The following is a 16,319-nucleotide window of genomic DNA, read 5'->3' on the forward strand; positions in this document are numbered from 1 at the left end:
ATTAGAAAGTTATTCTAATGATTAAGTAATCTAAGTCTTAAAAGTATGATCCTTCATTTCCACATAATTCAGAGTTATACAAAAACTTTATCATCCCTCCCCCCCTTTCTCAAACAACATTTTCTCAACCTCCTCACTTTTCAAAAGGCAAAATACAGGAAGCAGTACAAATAAGCATCTGGAAGGTATGTGCGTGGGGGGAGACCATACATCACTTGCCTTTTACTGTTATTTTCATTATGTATGACATTCCAAGAAGAGACATGCAATATATTGTTTTCTTTTGAAATGAATTAATCAAGGCTTTGTGGAAATTTTCCATACTTCACAATCCACCTTGACAATTGTCACATATGTATTCCCCCTTTTTTTTAAATTAAAAAATATTCTGTCAGTCTTGTCTACACATCTAGCTTCCATAGGATAATCTACCTGGTACAGCTCAGATCTTAAAGGAATAAAGATACTAAGGTGACAAAGGAATCAGGAATTTAGGACAAGTGAACCCCAAATCTGTGTACATCTTCCTCTTCAACCCTTCCCTTCAAGATACTTGCATTATTAGCTGCTACAAAGAGTTTTGTGTGCCTTTCATCTTTCTGCCACTATTTCAAGCAAAAAATGCAGTCACCGTTATGGTGTGCCAAGCTGCCAGATATTCAGGCTGTAGTGCTTTTCCTCTTTGTGCTGCCTCTGTTCTCCCTGCAGTCCTGCACTGCAAAGCTCACACGTCGAATCCCAGGATAGGAGCCTGAAGTTATACAACAAAATAGAAGGAACAAGCCAAGCAACCCTTTTGTGTTGAGTCTACCTCTTCCATATGTTGAAGGTGAAATGCAGCCCTTCCAACTAAGTGCTTCTTGCTACAGAGTCCTTTTACACTTAGGTTCCCAGAAGTTTTGTTCACAGAGGCAGCTGTGCTTCCTGCTCTTGTCCTGTGTTGTCCAGGTCCCCACGCTGGCCTGGTACAGTCTTCAGATATTGTCCCTGCTTACTTCTTGCTTTCTTATCACTTCCTTAAGGGATACTTCTCTCCTCTGTGCACACACGTAGTCAAGAAAAAATATTCACTAAACATTGCATTTTGTAATGGCCAAAATAGCATCTACTAACAGCAGACGTTAGCAGCATGAAATAAAATCTTATCACTCTAAGATAGCACAGCAATGAAGTTACATTCTTTTTCCCATCGTGGGCACTTCAACTCCACTGTCACGTTACCCAACAGTATTTGCTTATCTGCACTGAATGAACACTTTCAAGCCCAAAGACATGGCTCTGGAGAATTTCTCTGGGAGAAAGGAAAGGGAAGAAATGAGATTATTTACAAGAAACCACATTAGCAATTGTAGTATGGGTCAGAAGCATACCATCTTCAGCCAATCTCCTACATTATTTTATTTTATCCATCTGCTTGCAAACAGGTATGGACGGGAGACAAAATATGTACAAAACACTGCCACCTTCTTTCCAACACTCTGACCTCGACAAAACCCCTAATAGAAGCCTGAAAAATAAACAGTGTTTTGACCATGGTATTTCTCGTTCCAAAACAATCACTAGACATAGGGTGCTTTACTGATAAATGTGAAAGGTCCTGAATAACAAATCTGAAGTAAAATACTTGTGCTTCCTCACAATGAAAAGAATGCTGCTGCCACACAGAGTAAGAATCTCTATAAATGTAAGTATAAAGACTCAAGTGCTTCTCACGTCAACCAAACCCATTTGCACACTTGAAACAAGGAAATACAAGTTCCTTTACTCAAGATCAACTACGGAAGTTTTCCAGACAGCTCAATGCAACAGGCAATCCTTTTGTAATGTGCACGACAAAGCCATAGGGAAAACAGCAACAGCAACCATTGCAGCTCTTTGTATCAGGAAGAACTGCCAGGTTCCTCTAGGACCTTTTTCGTAAACTATGTTGATGAAGACTGCAGAACAAGGCACAGACAGTGAGGCAAATTACAAGGCTTAGCTCGTGACAGATTTAACATCAGATGCTTCCAAGTTTAAGCTTGAAAAAATGCTTTGCCAACACCACCCACTCTGTTCTTGACCGCCTGTTCTGTTATTCTACTCTTTCGACAGGTAAACTTACCTAATCAGAGTTACTTCTCTTGGCAAATACTTAGTTCCCTAGACCACAGGGTAAATATATATTACCTATTCAGAAGTATCATCCTGAGTCTAAGTATTGTTATGGAGAAACATGACAGACCATTAATGTTTCCTAACATACAAATCCACTACCTCCTCTGGTACTGCCACAGTCAGGAGAGCCTATGGATGCTGGTACATGCTCCCCTTTAAATGAGACTATGCTTGGGATTTAAACACATTTAAACTTTGTCCTATGCCAATACCCCAGCATTTTGGAGATACAAAGCACTAAGTAGCACAACAGCTTCATTTTCTCCCACAAATTCCCACGGCAAATGACCAAGAAATGGGAATTAAACAGACAAGTTTTGGAAAGGTAAAAATAGCCCAAACTAGCACACTGCCTTTTATGAGAGAGGGAAAATGGCAGATTTTTTGATTTTGAGACAAGGTGCACTATTTTTTTTAGTTCTATGGAGATTTTTGCCCCTTTTCCCAGTTACCTTGAACTCCTAAGAACTTTTGCAGCCACACTGGAAGAAGAGACTGTAATAGCTTTTAAGTAAATACAATTGGTCTTTACAGACTTCATGGTGAGCACTTTTTCTGCATGCTAAAGAACTGCTGGCACACTCCATTACCACTGAAAGTTTAAGCTATAAAATTCAGTGGAATCATCTCTTGTTCTAGGGGGGGGATTGGGGGGGGGGGGGACAGGTCTTTTCTGCCTTCACATTTCTCTTATTTCTGTTTGGGGTTTTTTTTGGTAAGTTACTTAATAACATCATAGTATTTCATTTGTATAATCCTTTCCAGTGAAAGGCCTGGAAATGAGTCACTAGGGTTTTGCTGGAGGGTACAATCAAGTCTCCATGTAAGTAAATCAACTGAAATGAAAAACAAGCAGCAACTATGTTGAGTAAATTGTTGAACAGTTGTAAGGTGACAATTCAGTTTACCATACAAAGTTTCTCTGTTTTGAATGAGATCCTACCTCCTCCAATGCCACACAACTCTTAGTTCTTTTTGGTATCTGGGTGAGATGGGAGACATTTTCCTTGAATCTGCTGACAGAAGTATTCTGTATGTATCTGGCAACAAAAAAAAAACCCAAACCACACAATAATTCCTTGGCCTGGGATAATAATTTTTATCTGAAAGTTAAGATTAAGGTGTTAGAAGTATACATTTAGAGAAAGTTAGAGTTGCTCTTTAACATACTTCTCCATTCTGGTTGCTCCTTCTCAAATAAAGGAAAGGGCTGTTACAGGGGGTGTCCAACTTTTTGAATTTGTAACTTTGCTTTCACTAGCAAGTTCTGCAAAGAGCACAAGATACAGCTGTGAAATTTAGCATTTAAAGCCTCAAATCCTATGCCAGACCAAAACATTTCCTTCATATTTCCTACGCCTCACAAAAATACATATATTTCTATAATTTGACACTCGAGGTGTCTCCAAATATTTTACAGGCGCCAGGCCTTTCACTTTGCACTTTACAACAAGTCAACAAACACACCTAGTGAGGTGTGTTCTTTCTAGCTTTCACCTTCAGTCCTCTTTCATTGCTCAGGCTGAATACAGAACAAGTGAGGGAAGAGGAAAAATAAAAAAAGAAAAGCCATTAAATGAGTAATTCATCCCATCTACAATCAAGCTTGAGTGAAGTGATTGAACAGTTCAAGATGATGTTGTTCTAGCTTTCCACCCAGCTCCTGAGCAGGACATTTTGGCCTATATATCAGTCAGCAGAAGGGAATGTGCTCCTGACTCGTGGTTGCCCCAGATAACCACACTGGCCTGATTAGTGAACATCCAGGAATCATCACATCTGCTGCTGTTATTGCTCTGGGCTCTGACTCACAACCAGCCTGTAGCACAGACATTGCAGATTCCTTATAGGAGGTAAGAAAGTGGAAGACAAGGGAAAACAAAAATAAATCTATAACTATTTTGCCAAAAAATTGCTACTGCATTTCTTGAAATACTGGAAAAACAAACAAACAAACAAACAAAATAACCAAACTTTCTAGTTCACCATTCTATGTTACAGTAACTAGATCAGCAGTAACAGCACCTTCACTGGCAAGGTGCACTTGTTTCCTAAGTGGATTTATTTCCCCTTTTTCTCCCCAAAAGAAGGGGCAATGGCTCACATGCGAGGCTCAGCATGAAGGCCAGAGATGGCTGCACTCCTTTCACATAGGACAATCAGTCACTTCCCCAAAGCCCCCTTTGTCTGCCACCCAGCCATAGATCACTTGGTTTAAGGTATTCATTACTCAGACTCTGCCTCAAACAAACGCCCCCTCTCTCCCAGACATGCCGCCAGAACTGTGGATGGTGAATCACCATCCACAGCTGGGTAATTAATGAAGCCTATTGTATTCACATCACCGCTGTTATCCCAATTCATTCATGGGACTCCCCATGCAAACAGATCAGATTGCTGCATCTTACAAACGAAACATTTAGTTTCTCTAGAAAACAGCTGTCACAACAAGAATGACCACTTTAGAAGAACTAATGCAAATCTATATATAGATAAATACACACACACATTGTTTACAATAAATTTGCTTCTCAAACCATCGCTGCTTTCAGGATTTTGTGCCTCTACGCTACAAAAATCAGTTTGAACAAAATTCCTTCATGCTTTTAACTGGTGACAATGAATTTGGTGCTGTATTAAACAGGAAATATGCTATCAAATTAAGACTCTAAAACCAAAATGAAAAAAAAAATAATCAAGACTTTTATGAAGTTTATTATGAAAACAAACTTACAGGCATATGTTCAATACAAGAAACTCCTAAAGCCCAAACCAATATGCAGTCAGAAATAACAAAAGACATTGGAAAGTATTAAGTCATTAATTTATCTATGTATTGAAAAACACATAGATCAATTTCAGTCTAAATGTTAAATTACAAAAAAAAAAAAAAAAAAAGAGAGAAATCACTAGGAAGATAAACAGGCACACAAGTTCTTCTAATGACTATGCTACCATTTTAGTTTGCTCATCTTCAAACGTGGCGATCCTCTGCCAGGAAGCTGCCCTTGTCCCTTGCTCTGGGCCCTAGTTGCCAGGGTTGCAGCTGTGTGACCTGTTCCCACTGCAGCACATGTCTTGAGATGGGCACAAAGGGTTCCAGTATCTGCTTCTCCTTCTCTCCCCAGCACTGAGCAGGCAGGCAGCTCCTGCCACCCCATCCCAACCACCCATACCTGAAGAGCTGCACTGGGGACCAGGTACTGTCCCCAAGCCACTTGCCACGACAACAGGCTGCCCCCTCCAGGGAAGGGTCCCCAGAAGCTGCTCCGGTATGATCCAGTCATCATGAGTTGATGGGAAGTTCACACTGCAGTTTGACTTAAGAACTGGGGAAACGAGATTTGTGTTTTGTGTGGGCGTTGGTTGTTTTGTTTTTAACCAGTAAAAAACCGTGTCCTAGTATTTCTAACCTTCCAGAAGGAGCTGCGTCTAAAAGCCCTGGCCCCCTCTGGGACATACAGATTGAAGACACAAAACACAAAAGGACATGACTACCAAATCAGCACACACTGCTATGGTCTGAAGTGCTTTTTTTTCACACTGAACTACTTTCCCAGGTCTGAACTTAAAATCTTTACTGGCATTTACAGATGGATTCATTCTGCGAGCACTTTTACAGGGTAGCGCCACTTATGAAGGGGAGAAGGATGTGGGCAGTGTTTCCATTGTGAAAATTAAGCAAAATAAATACATAAATTTAAAAAAAAAAAAAGTTAAAAACTAATTTTTTCTTGGACTGCTTTTGGTACCATCTTGTTTCTAAGTGCCAGTATATTATCAGCAACTTCCTATGAAAGAAGTTGTTTAGCACTTCTAGTGTCAGAGAAAAGGAGACAAAACCAGTTGGTTTTCACTTTAGACTCCTTTTCCTCAACACAAAGAAATCATTGTTGAATAGCAAAAAAATGAACAGAGAAAGAAATTAATTCTCCATGAGAACCCTGAGTATCAATACACAGGAACTCATAAATCATGCCTTTTGAGGCTATGTGCAAATAAGCTGTTTACAATGGAAACCAAGAACATTTATTTCACGGAAATCACAGAATCAGAATGTTGGAAGGGACCTCGAAAGATCACCTAGTCCAATCCCCCTGCCGGAGCAGGAACACCTAGCTGAGGTTACACAGGAATGTGTCCAGGTGGGTTTTGAATGTCTCCAGAGAAGGAGACTCCACAACCCCCCTGGGCAGCCTGTTCCAGTGCTCTGTCACCCTCACTGTGAAGAAGTTTCTTTTCATATTGAAGTGGAACCTCCTGTGTTCCAGCTTGCACCCATTGTCTCTTGTTCTATCATTGGTTGTGACTGAGAAGAGCCTGACTCCATGCTCATGACACTCACCTTTTATATATTTATAAACATTAGTGAGGACACCCCTCAGTATGCTCTTCTCCAGGCTAGAGACACCCAGCTCCCTCAGCCTTTCCTTGTAAGGGAGATGCTCCACTCCCTTAATCATCTTTGTGGCTCTGTGCTGGACTTTTTCCAGCAGCTCCCTGTCCTTCTTGAACTGAGGGGCCCAGAACTGGACACAATATTCCAGGTGTGGTCTCACCAGGGCAGAGTAGAGGGGAAGGAGAACCTCTCTCGACATACTAACCACCCCGCTTCTAATACACCCCCGGATGCCATTGGCCTTCCTGGCCACAAGGGCATAGTGCTGGCTCATGGTCATCCTGCTGTCCACCAGGACCCCCAGGTCCCTTTCCTCTACACTGCTCTCCAACAGGTTGTTCCCCAACTTATACTGGACACTGGAGTTGTTCCTGCCCAGATGCAGGACTCTACACTTGCCTTTGCTATATTTCATTAAATTTTACCCCGCCCAACTCTCCAGCCTGTCTAGGTCTCGCTGGATGGCAGCACAGCCTTCTGGCGTGTCAGCCACTCCTCCCAGCTTGGTGTCATCAGCAAACTTGCTGATAGTGCACTCTATTCCCTCATCCAAGTCATTGATGAATGTATTGAACAGTACTGGTCCCAGTACTGGTGACTCCTGAGTCACTCCACTAGATACAGGCCTCCAACTGGACTCTGCCACATTGGCCACAACTCTCTGGCTTCCTTCCTTCAGCCAGTTCACAGTCTGCCTCACTACCCAATCATCCAGTCCACACTTCCTCAGTTTAGCAGCAAGGATGCTGTGGGAAACTGTGTCATATGCTTTACTTAAGTCAAGACAGACCACATCCTCTGCTTTGCCATTATTTATCCACCTGGTTATGTCCTCATAAAAGGCTATGAGGTTGGTCAAGCATGACTTCCCCTTGGTGAAGCCATGTTGACTGCCCCAAATTAATCCAAAGTGGCCATTAGCTTTACCTTAATAAGCATATGCAGAGAGTACATGGGGTGTAGAAGCACTGTCACACAGGGTGTCAGATTATGACACAGCAAGAGGTAGAAAGAAAAATCACAGCTTTTCTAGGCCTTGCCTACAGGTCAGACTAGTTTTTCATTTTATCAGGTCAGGACTCCTGTACCTGCAGGTTTGTCTCTTTAGCAACAGCAGAGGAAATATTTGGGATTTCTGCCAGCTCCAAGGAACCCATGTCTCCATAGAAGGTGATAGGAATTTCTGCCCATAAGGTTACCAGAGCATCCTGGCAAGGTTATGCACTTACTGCACTTCCAAAGAGGCAGCAGATGAGGACTTCCAAATAAAGCCTGAAACTAAAAGGCTGCGACCTATCCCATGAGCTGACACCTGTGATCTAACACTGGAAGGACCACAAACAGAAATATAACACTTTAACTCGGTGTTGATGCGGGATGTATCAACACATATCAGACAGTCTAGTCTATTTCCTGGTAACCTTTTCAGAAACAGGTTAGATCTTCCCTAATGTGTTTCATTTTGGTACTTCTGCTGAGGTCTTTGAGCCCCATGTGAAGGCAGAGATGAATAAGCCTAATTTCTGCAAGGGCATTTCTTTAAAAGTTCAGATTTTGAAAAAGCAGCACATTTATGGTTAACTTTCTCAGTTCTGTTTAAAGTACTTAACTACCTGGGGGCTGGAAAACGTCAGGAGTTTAAATAAAGAGATCCTGAAGAATACAACTGGCATTATTCAATGACCATGACTCAGATATTTCTAGTGCAACAGCAAGTTAATTGTTCTTCTAATCCAGAATTTGTGATGCCTTAACCCACAACTGTGGGCCTTCTTCCATGTGAATATCTCATAAATATTTAAAGTAGGAACACAAGATCAAAAAAGGTACATGTACCATGCTTACTTGTGGTACTATTTATTTTAATACTTTATTCCACCTGCTCTTTTACCTAACCTTTCTCTTGTCTCCTGTTATACAGCTCTGTAATGGGGATGGTAGAACTACTGATAGGAAGAACTTCAATTCCTGTGTTAGAGACAGTTATTTGCTGGAGCCCAAGGAATAAAAACAAAACAAACAAAAAAAACAACCAACCATACCAAACCAAAACACCAATATATGCATTTCACGTTATGTAGCACACAAGCCAGAAGTACAAGAATAGAGAATAAGAGCCAGAGGAACAGCAGTATTGCTGAAATAACTGCAGTTCTTGGACATGCACTGTAGTGAATAATGCTGATATCCATCAAAAGAGAATCTGCTTTTTATGTGACCAGTACATCCATCTTTGAACATCTGAAATTAACTAGTTGTCTGTACATTATATTGTTATATATAGATATCTCAAGCAGTCTAGTTGCTCTAGTGAGATGTGTACAAAGCTTTCACCCTCAATTTGAGACTAAGATTTCAAAACAAACGCTGATTTAACTTCCCTTATAATATACTAATATCCAAGACAGTGGCAAAATTTAGACAGCACTGGTAACACCAGTATTAATAGTCAGTGCATATTGCTCATCAACTTTCACTCATTAATTCTGTATCAGTATTTTGATGGGTAAAGAGGCAAAGTGGGATTTTTGCGGAAGTTCTGAAAACAATAGTCTAAAAAACTTTCTTCTATTTCATAATGAATATTGTATTTTACTGCAGTATTGAAAATTCAATATCTCAAAAAATAAGTACTTTCTAAAATATACAAATACTAATAGCAGGACAATGAAATAGTGAAAAGCATTTAGAAAGCTTTTCTGAGAAGTTACTGCTTTTAATTTGTCAAATGACAGACATTTCTTCTTTTCATAACTGCTTGTTATTAATAACCGTGTTATTGAACACATCCTCAGAATATAATCAGTTTCTGCAAAATAAGCTATTATTTCTGGATATCTGTGAATGTATCTTTTTTCCTAGTGGATTCTCAGCTGTCTAAAAAAAAAAAAAAAAAAAAAAAGTAGTGAAACAAACAAAAAACCACTTCCACACTTGAGTTCAGCTTGAACTACCAAATTAGTAATAGCTGTAGCGCTACACTACTGTAGAAGTTTCTGGTAAGTAAACACTACGTAACTTCGTTAAACATATATGGAAATGAAAGTATATCAGTCTCCAGAGACTGGAACAAGCATATGCTTTTGTTACAGTTTGTTTGGGGACATATAACAAAGTCAGACTTTTCTGCAACAAAGCTTTACAGCTGGGAATTTGATGCCTATTTACAAGGGGTTTCTATCTACCACAATGCAATATATTAGGTTAACAAAGAGCATCCAAGAGCCTCCACTACTACATGAGTAACGTACACCAGGACCCTACCACAGTCAGTTTTTGCAGAACTAGCAACTTCTTCCAGTGCTCTTAAAACAGAAGTAGTTACAGTTTTCTCCCATGCCATCCCATGAAAGACTTCACAATGTAGTGTTATCCAGCAGCCTTCAAATTCTGGGTCCATCTAACAGCATCACCCCACCAGTAACGACCACTACAGCTATTTTGAGATACAAGCAGCGGAAAGGAACAGGAAGAGACAGAAAGGTAACAGGAAAGGTTACAGTTGCGGGCAACAGAGAGGGAGAGAAGCAAGGCACAGCAGAAAAGAACCACACTTACGAAACAAGCCTGGAGTATACATACAATATAAAAGAACTGGGTGAGAGATTTGTTTTTAAACAAATAAAAAATTGAAAAAAGTGGAAGTAAAAGCACTTGTAATGATACCGCAACAGATAACCCACTGCAGTAAGAAGCTTTGCTGAAAAATATCTAAATATCCAGAGGCAAAGATCATGCAGAAGATATTGAGGAAACAGATGGAGAGCAGAATAGGGTACAGAAAGGAACTACTGTGTTTATGAGAGAGCACTTGTTGACAAAATAATTTTCTAGACTGCCTTTTCCGAAGGTAAATAATGAAATTTTGACAGTAAATCATGTTTTTCTTTTATGGAAAGTGTTAACAATGAGAAATCTCAGTGATCTTCCATGAGTTTGTTTTCCCCACAACAGATCAATTAAGTTGTAACATTTGTGTACAAACTAGCCTGGGGAATCTGCACTTCAAAATCACCTAGGACTACAGAGATTCATGTCACAGTTTGGCTTTTCATGTACTTGTTAAGTCACAGTCCATTAAAAGGCAGAAAACATTGAATCTAGCAGCACCCCAGTCTCTTGTGGCAGCTCAAGTTAGAAGCCTTATGTTAGAAGCCTCTCAAAACACAACTGGAAAGCTAGATAGCCAGATTTTCAGAAGTGCCAAGTAACCAGCAGTTTCCAATCAAAGCCTGCCAGATTTTTGAGAAGCAGGTGCTACTCAACTACAGATTTGGCTTCTTGTATTACAAATCAATTCTTCCAGCACCTCTGCCCTCCAGTAATTAATTACAATGCTTTCCTGTGCCTCCACTCCCTCTTCTGCATAAGGCAATTAACGTATTTTCATATATGTATATTGCAAATAAATATCACCCACGCATTCCTCTTTGAGAGTACATTTCCATCTTACCACAGTAAGAGCATCGTCCCCAAGACTAGCACTAACTTGACAAGACTACTCTTAAAAGGAGGCTAGGCTGCCATTACCATCTTCATTTTATAATTTGCTCTTATTAACTAAAAAGCAAACAAAAGTGCCAGTGAAGCCATTGCACCTCCCCCACCACTATTTTCCTGCCCAAGTCAATTCAAAAGCAGCATTCCGCTTCTGCCAGTCAATGGGATTTAAGGAAGCTACAGCTTGAGGGCACTCTTCCAGTTCTTTAGACTCCTACACCAATCAATGTGCTCATCATGTGTAAATGCAGTTCAGCCTCCGAACATAATTCATACCAAAGGCTGGTTGACCCAATTTGACTGATAGAATAACTGTTGACAAATACTTGGACTGAAGTGTAACAAACCAGCCTCAAAAGAATGGCTGGTCATGCATAACCCAGCCAGAGAGAGGCACAGATCTATTATGCAACAGGAATAATAGAAATACTGGCTTGCTTACCCTTCGTCCCCAAGTTAGTTAGTAACAGGTAATGTTCCTGGTATGATTAATAACCAAGAATCAAAAAAGCCTAGAAGGATTAAAAACTGCTATGTATTTCAATACAGAGAAAGGCAAAGACAAGATGTGCTGCTTCTGAATTGTCTCCATCAAAAGAAGAAATCAAATTATTGAAAAATGTTGCAGTTTGCAGCTACTAGCTCATGCTTAATGAGGAAGGAACAGCAAGATATTACTTTACTCATTAGATTTTGAAAAGGAAATGACATACTGTCTTGTGAGAAGCCTAGCATAACTGGAATGGAACATATTCTGAGACACTGGATCAGTCTCTCCTGGACAGAGGGTAGCATCCAAACAGCTTGATCAAACTGCAACAATTCTGAGCATGAGTAAACACGCAGACTACGTGTGTGTGTGTGTGTAACCACAGAAAGGAAGCAAGACACCTGAGAAATCTGCATGTCCAAGGCTGAATATCAGTAAGATTTTTCAAAACACTATTTTGAATCTATGTGCCAAAGTCCTGAATAAGTTCCTACTGGAACACAACCCTCCTCCAAGCGACATGCTTGAACTGCTTTTCCTATTAAGGGAGTATCCAGTAAGTTGTAGATAATGTTAAAAAACAAGTGTAGAAAATGATCCATTTTATGCCTTTCAGTGTGGTATAGCAACTATTGGTCCAAAAGAAGACAGGAGAGTGGAGGAGTATTTTCTACGGCAAAGATTAATCTGAAAGTTAAATCGGGCCATTAGCAAAAGTCTGTTCATTAGTTCCTCTTTCCTTCTTGATATTGTAACAATAGTATCAAGAATCAATAGAAGAGAATATAATTTTTCTTCTTTCGAAGAAAATAGACAGTTGCCATGGTTAGAAGTTCCACCCGGAATTCAATAACAAAATTTAGATACAATAAGGGAAACATATCCTGTCTTCACTTTTGAATCCAGCTCGCTGTGAAGATCAGATTCTTAGACTTTGTATGAGCTTGTCTGCCTCTGAGCTACCTAACTTACTAGATTTTAAGTACCACAGATAATTTCATGCTGTAGAATAGGGATCCTTAATTATTTTATATCTATAGGGATCTAATTTGATTATATAATGTACGCACATTGTGTGGTAGCTTTTCTGAATGGATAGGCATTGTACATTGGAGGGTAACTACAAATCTGATGTACAGAAAACAGACAGTAAGCACTCAACAATTTGTGTATGAACAGAGCCTGTGCTCTCCCAGGAAATGGGACGCCAGCATTCAAGTAGTCCCAGGACATTTGTCCTTGGCATTCTCACTGCAGAGAGCACTTTGTCCTGAGCATTATGAACCACATGGGCTTGGGGCATTTTCTGTGGTGACATGATTACTCATGGTGCTAAAAGTCAGTTACATTTTTAGGCTTCTTAGGCTTTGTGCCTAAATCACGAAATGGCAGATTTTTCCCTGCATAAAATCACATATAAGAAAAAAAAAAAAAAAGATTGCAAAGTACAGCGTGCATAAGAGGGCAGGAAGCACTTACAGGTTTTTCAGGATACCATATTTCACACTGTACATAAGCTTAGCCAATTTAAGGAAAAGACTACAGCATGACTGTACTTCCAGAAAGGAGAAAAAAAAAAACCAATCTTACAGAACATAACTTCCCAATCTGTTAGAGATACTTTAAATATCATTACAAAGTACATTCTATAGCTAATTAGAAGTCTAAATATAAAACCTTCAAAATGAAAGATCTCTCAGAGTACGTATTCAATACTTCAAACTACGGCAACTGAACATCATGCAGGTGTACTTCCAAGCATCCTTTCTTTGTGGGCCTTGTGTTCTCCTTCTCTTCCCCATTACAGTGCAAGATGGCTTACCCATAAAGGAAAACAAAGCAGTTTAAACATCACCCAATATTCCCCAACAGATTTTCCTATTTTACTTTTTTTGTTTACTATTCTCTTCACACAGAGAGGTGTAATGAAAGCTGGCTTCCATTACAGTAATTTTCTTATTGATGCCCTCCAGCTTCTAGATTTCTCCTGTTTTATGGTTTCCATTTGCAGGAAGCTTTAGTGTTTTTGTTCTTCATGGTCCACTTTACTGTTAAGTGACAGCAAAAGCTGCACTGTGGACTTCTGAATTAATATCGTTCAATTGGATCAGCTGTGTTCTACTAGCAGCCAAAGTCACGTGGTTTGTTCAGCCTGGAGAAGAGGAGACTGAGGGGAGACCTCATGGTGGCTACAGCTTCCTCCCAAGGGGAGGAGGGGGAGCAGGTGCTGATCTCTTCTCTGTAGTGAGCAATGACAGAACCCCAGGGAATGGCAGGAAGATGTGCCAGGGAAGGTTTAGGTTGGACATTAGGAAAAGGTTCTTCCCCCAGTGGGTCTTGGAGCACTGGAACAGGCTCCCAGGGAGATGTCACGGCCCCAAGCCTGACGGTGTTCAAGAAGAGACTGGACAACACCCTCAGACACATGATGTGAACCGTGGGGTTGTCCTGTGCAGGGACAGGAGTTGGACTCAATGATCGTTGTAGGTCTCTTCCAACTCAGGACATTCTATGATTCTATTTCAAAATACAAACAAAACGTTTCAGGGAAAAAAACACCAGCTGTTTTTCAAGACCTATGTAAGAAGGTGAATCAGAAAATCCAGCTGCACCCCAATGATTTGAGTCAACCTTTACAATTAAGGGTGGAGAACAGTCAGATATAAACACAGCTGGTGCAAGAGACAACAGTAGTGAAATGCAAGTATTTGTACAAATGGGCATCTGGAGTAACAGCAGAGCATAGTTCTGCACCTGTGTTACTTCCCAGTTATTCTACAGGATTAATGCAATTATCAGAACTCAGGAGTTGGAGGTAGAAGCTAAACTGAAAATAAAATCCAACATCTTATGTGAATTTTTTTCCTTTGCCCTTAGAGCAATTAAATAAGGGAACTAAAACAACTCTTTTTGCCATTGCTCCAACTTCATGAATCAATTACTAAACTGAACATTCAAGTCATTCAGAATTGATGAAAGTGTGATGAATGATGTATAAACACTTCCTTCCACAGGAAACTAAATTCCATTAAAATCTTGCTCAGAAAAGACAGCCCATGAACCCAATTTGAAAAAATATACTACAAAACCCAGGTAATAGAAAAGACGTATTTCACATTTTGAAGATATGCAGGCTTTTCTGTGGTGGTACCCAGACAGAAACACAACACATGAATGATCCACTAGCATTTTAGGCTAGGACTTCTGGCTGCAAAAGTATACTGCAGAAATGTTGGAGAAGCTTTTAGTGCTAGACATGAATGAAATAAGGGTTTCCTTGACAAACTCAAGCCATTTGCTGGTGTAAAAGCATTTATCTAAAATTCACTACCATTTTGATATTACCTCCATAAGGGAGAAAATATTTTTTTTTTCCCCACTTTCTCTCCGACTTCAGTATTGTAGATCTTTAGGGAATTAAATGATAAGTAGCAATACTAGAATGGAAAAGTTAAGGAAAACACATTTTTATCCTGGTTTTTATTCCCCCCAGATTGCTCTGGGTTTGCTCTAAGCAGCTGGAAAGTATATGTTTCAGAGTATCATGAGACCAGATGAGAAATACACTAACTATGATGAAGAGCCACAAGCTTTAATGCCACCTTCTTCACATGACTGGAAGTACATCCACCCACCATGTGGTCAAAATCATGCAACAAGAAACACTGGCTATGTGAATGAAGATGCAAGTCCAGCCACACAATTGTAGGGGAACAGGGGAGGGAAATGTTGCAGAGTTCTATATAAGGAGGCAACAGGGAATGGCCCTGGTGCACTGTCCTGCATCACTGTCTTACAATCTGTCACTCGGAGCCTCGAAACACTCAAGACAAAAGAAGAAAAATATTAGGACTTGAATAATTTGGGTTTTGGTGGTGTTTTTTTTTTTTGTTTTGGTTTGGTTTTTGGTTTTGTTTGTTTGTTTGTTCGGTTGCTTGGGGTTTTTTTAGGCTGGTCTAGGACATACTGTAAGATGTTTATTGAGATTTTAAACCTATCAGTTCCATTACTTCCAGGGAGGCAAGTCAGGAAGACTCTACTTCCTGACCTGTGATTGAAGCTTTCTCCAGACACTCCTGGAACATGTACAGAAAGGGCAGCCAACAGGTTGGGAACACCCACTGCACTTTACTTGTCTCTGGCACAAGAATGAAATACACATATTTTCACACTGTGGCGTTCTCTTCCCTCCCTGCCTCCCCTTGCTCCAGGGGAGATCAATACTGACTGATGCCAGTGCTCCAGCAGAAGCCATGTCTCTTCTCCATTTGGTCTTCCTGTATCAGCTCTCACCCCTGCCCTCCTGCTGCTTGAAGTACAGCCCTTATTCTCCCCTGATAGTAAATATTCGTCCTCTGCTCTTCTCCATCTTCTTTTTCAAACAGATATCACCATCTTTTACCTGCCCTTATCAACCCTACATCTGGTCTCCAACTGACTCTTCTCCCACTTCCATCCACCTCCACAGGGTATTGTGGTTTGTTGTTGTTGTGAGGCTTTATGGTGTTGGTAGTTTTAAAATTTATTTTAAAATTACCTGATTGGGCTATAACTTCCTTCTCTCTCCCACTCCTGACAGAGTCTCAAGCACAGAGATTCCCCATTCCTACATCCCATTCTCATTCTGCAATGAAACATGGTATGTTTTTTGATGTTGTTGGGGTTTTTTTTGTGGGTTTGTTTTGTTTCGTTTTCCACAGCATGAGTATATAAACATCTGGCACTACTCCTGAGGCACAGCAGCAAGAAGCAGGCCAGAGAAGGACCTGCAGG

General features: G+C 40.3%; 1 protein-coding gene across 4 annotated transcripts in view; it reads right to left on the bottom strand.

The window, feature by feature from the left end:
- The window catches only part of CDC42SE2 (CDC42 small effector 2), an 87,818-nt gene that overhangs the window by 53,564 nt on the left and 17,935 nt on the right, over positions 1-16,319 (bottom strand). For 2 of the 4 annotated variants that reach the window (XM_080362411.1, XM_080362412.1), the window contains exon 4: positions 3,101-3,197. The exons of the other annotated variants lie outside the window; for them this stretch is intronic. In XM_080362411.1, the coding sequence (XP_080218537.1) occupies positions 3,101-3,197 (97 nt within the window). The remainder of the gene's footprint in view (positions 1-3,100; positions 3,198-16,319) is intronic. 4 annotated transcript variants of the gene reach the window in all.

Source organism: Nesoenas mayeri, assembly GCF_963082525.1.
Source record: "Nesoenas mayeri genome assembly, chromosome: Z".
In the NCBI taxonomy this organism is placed as follows: domain Eukaryota; kingdom Metazoa; phylum Chordata; class Aves; order Columbiformes; family Columbidae; genus Nesoenas; species Nesoenas mayeri.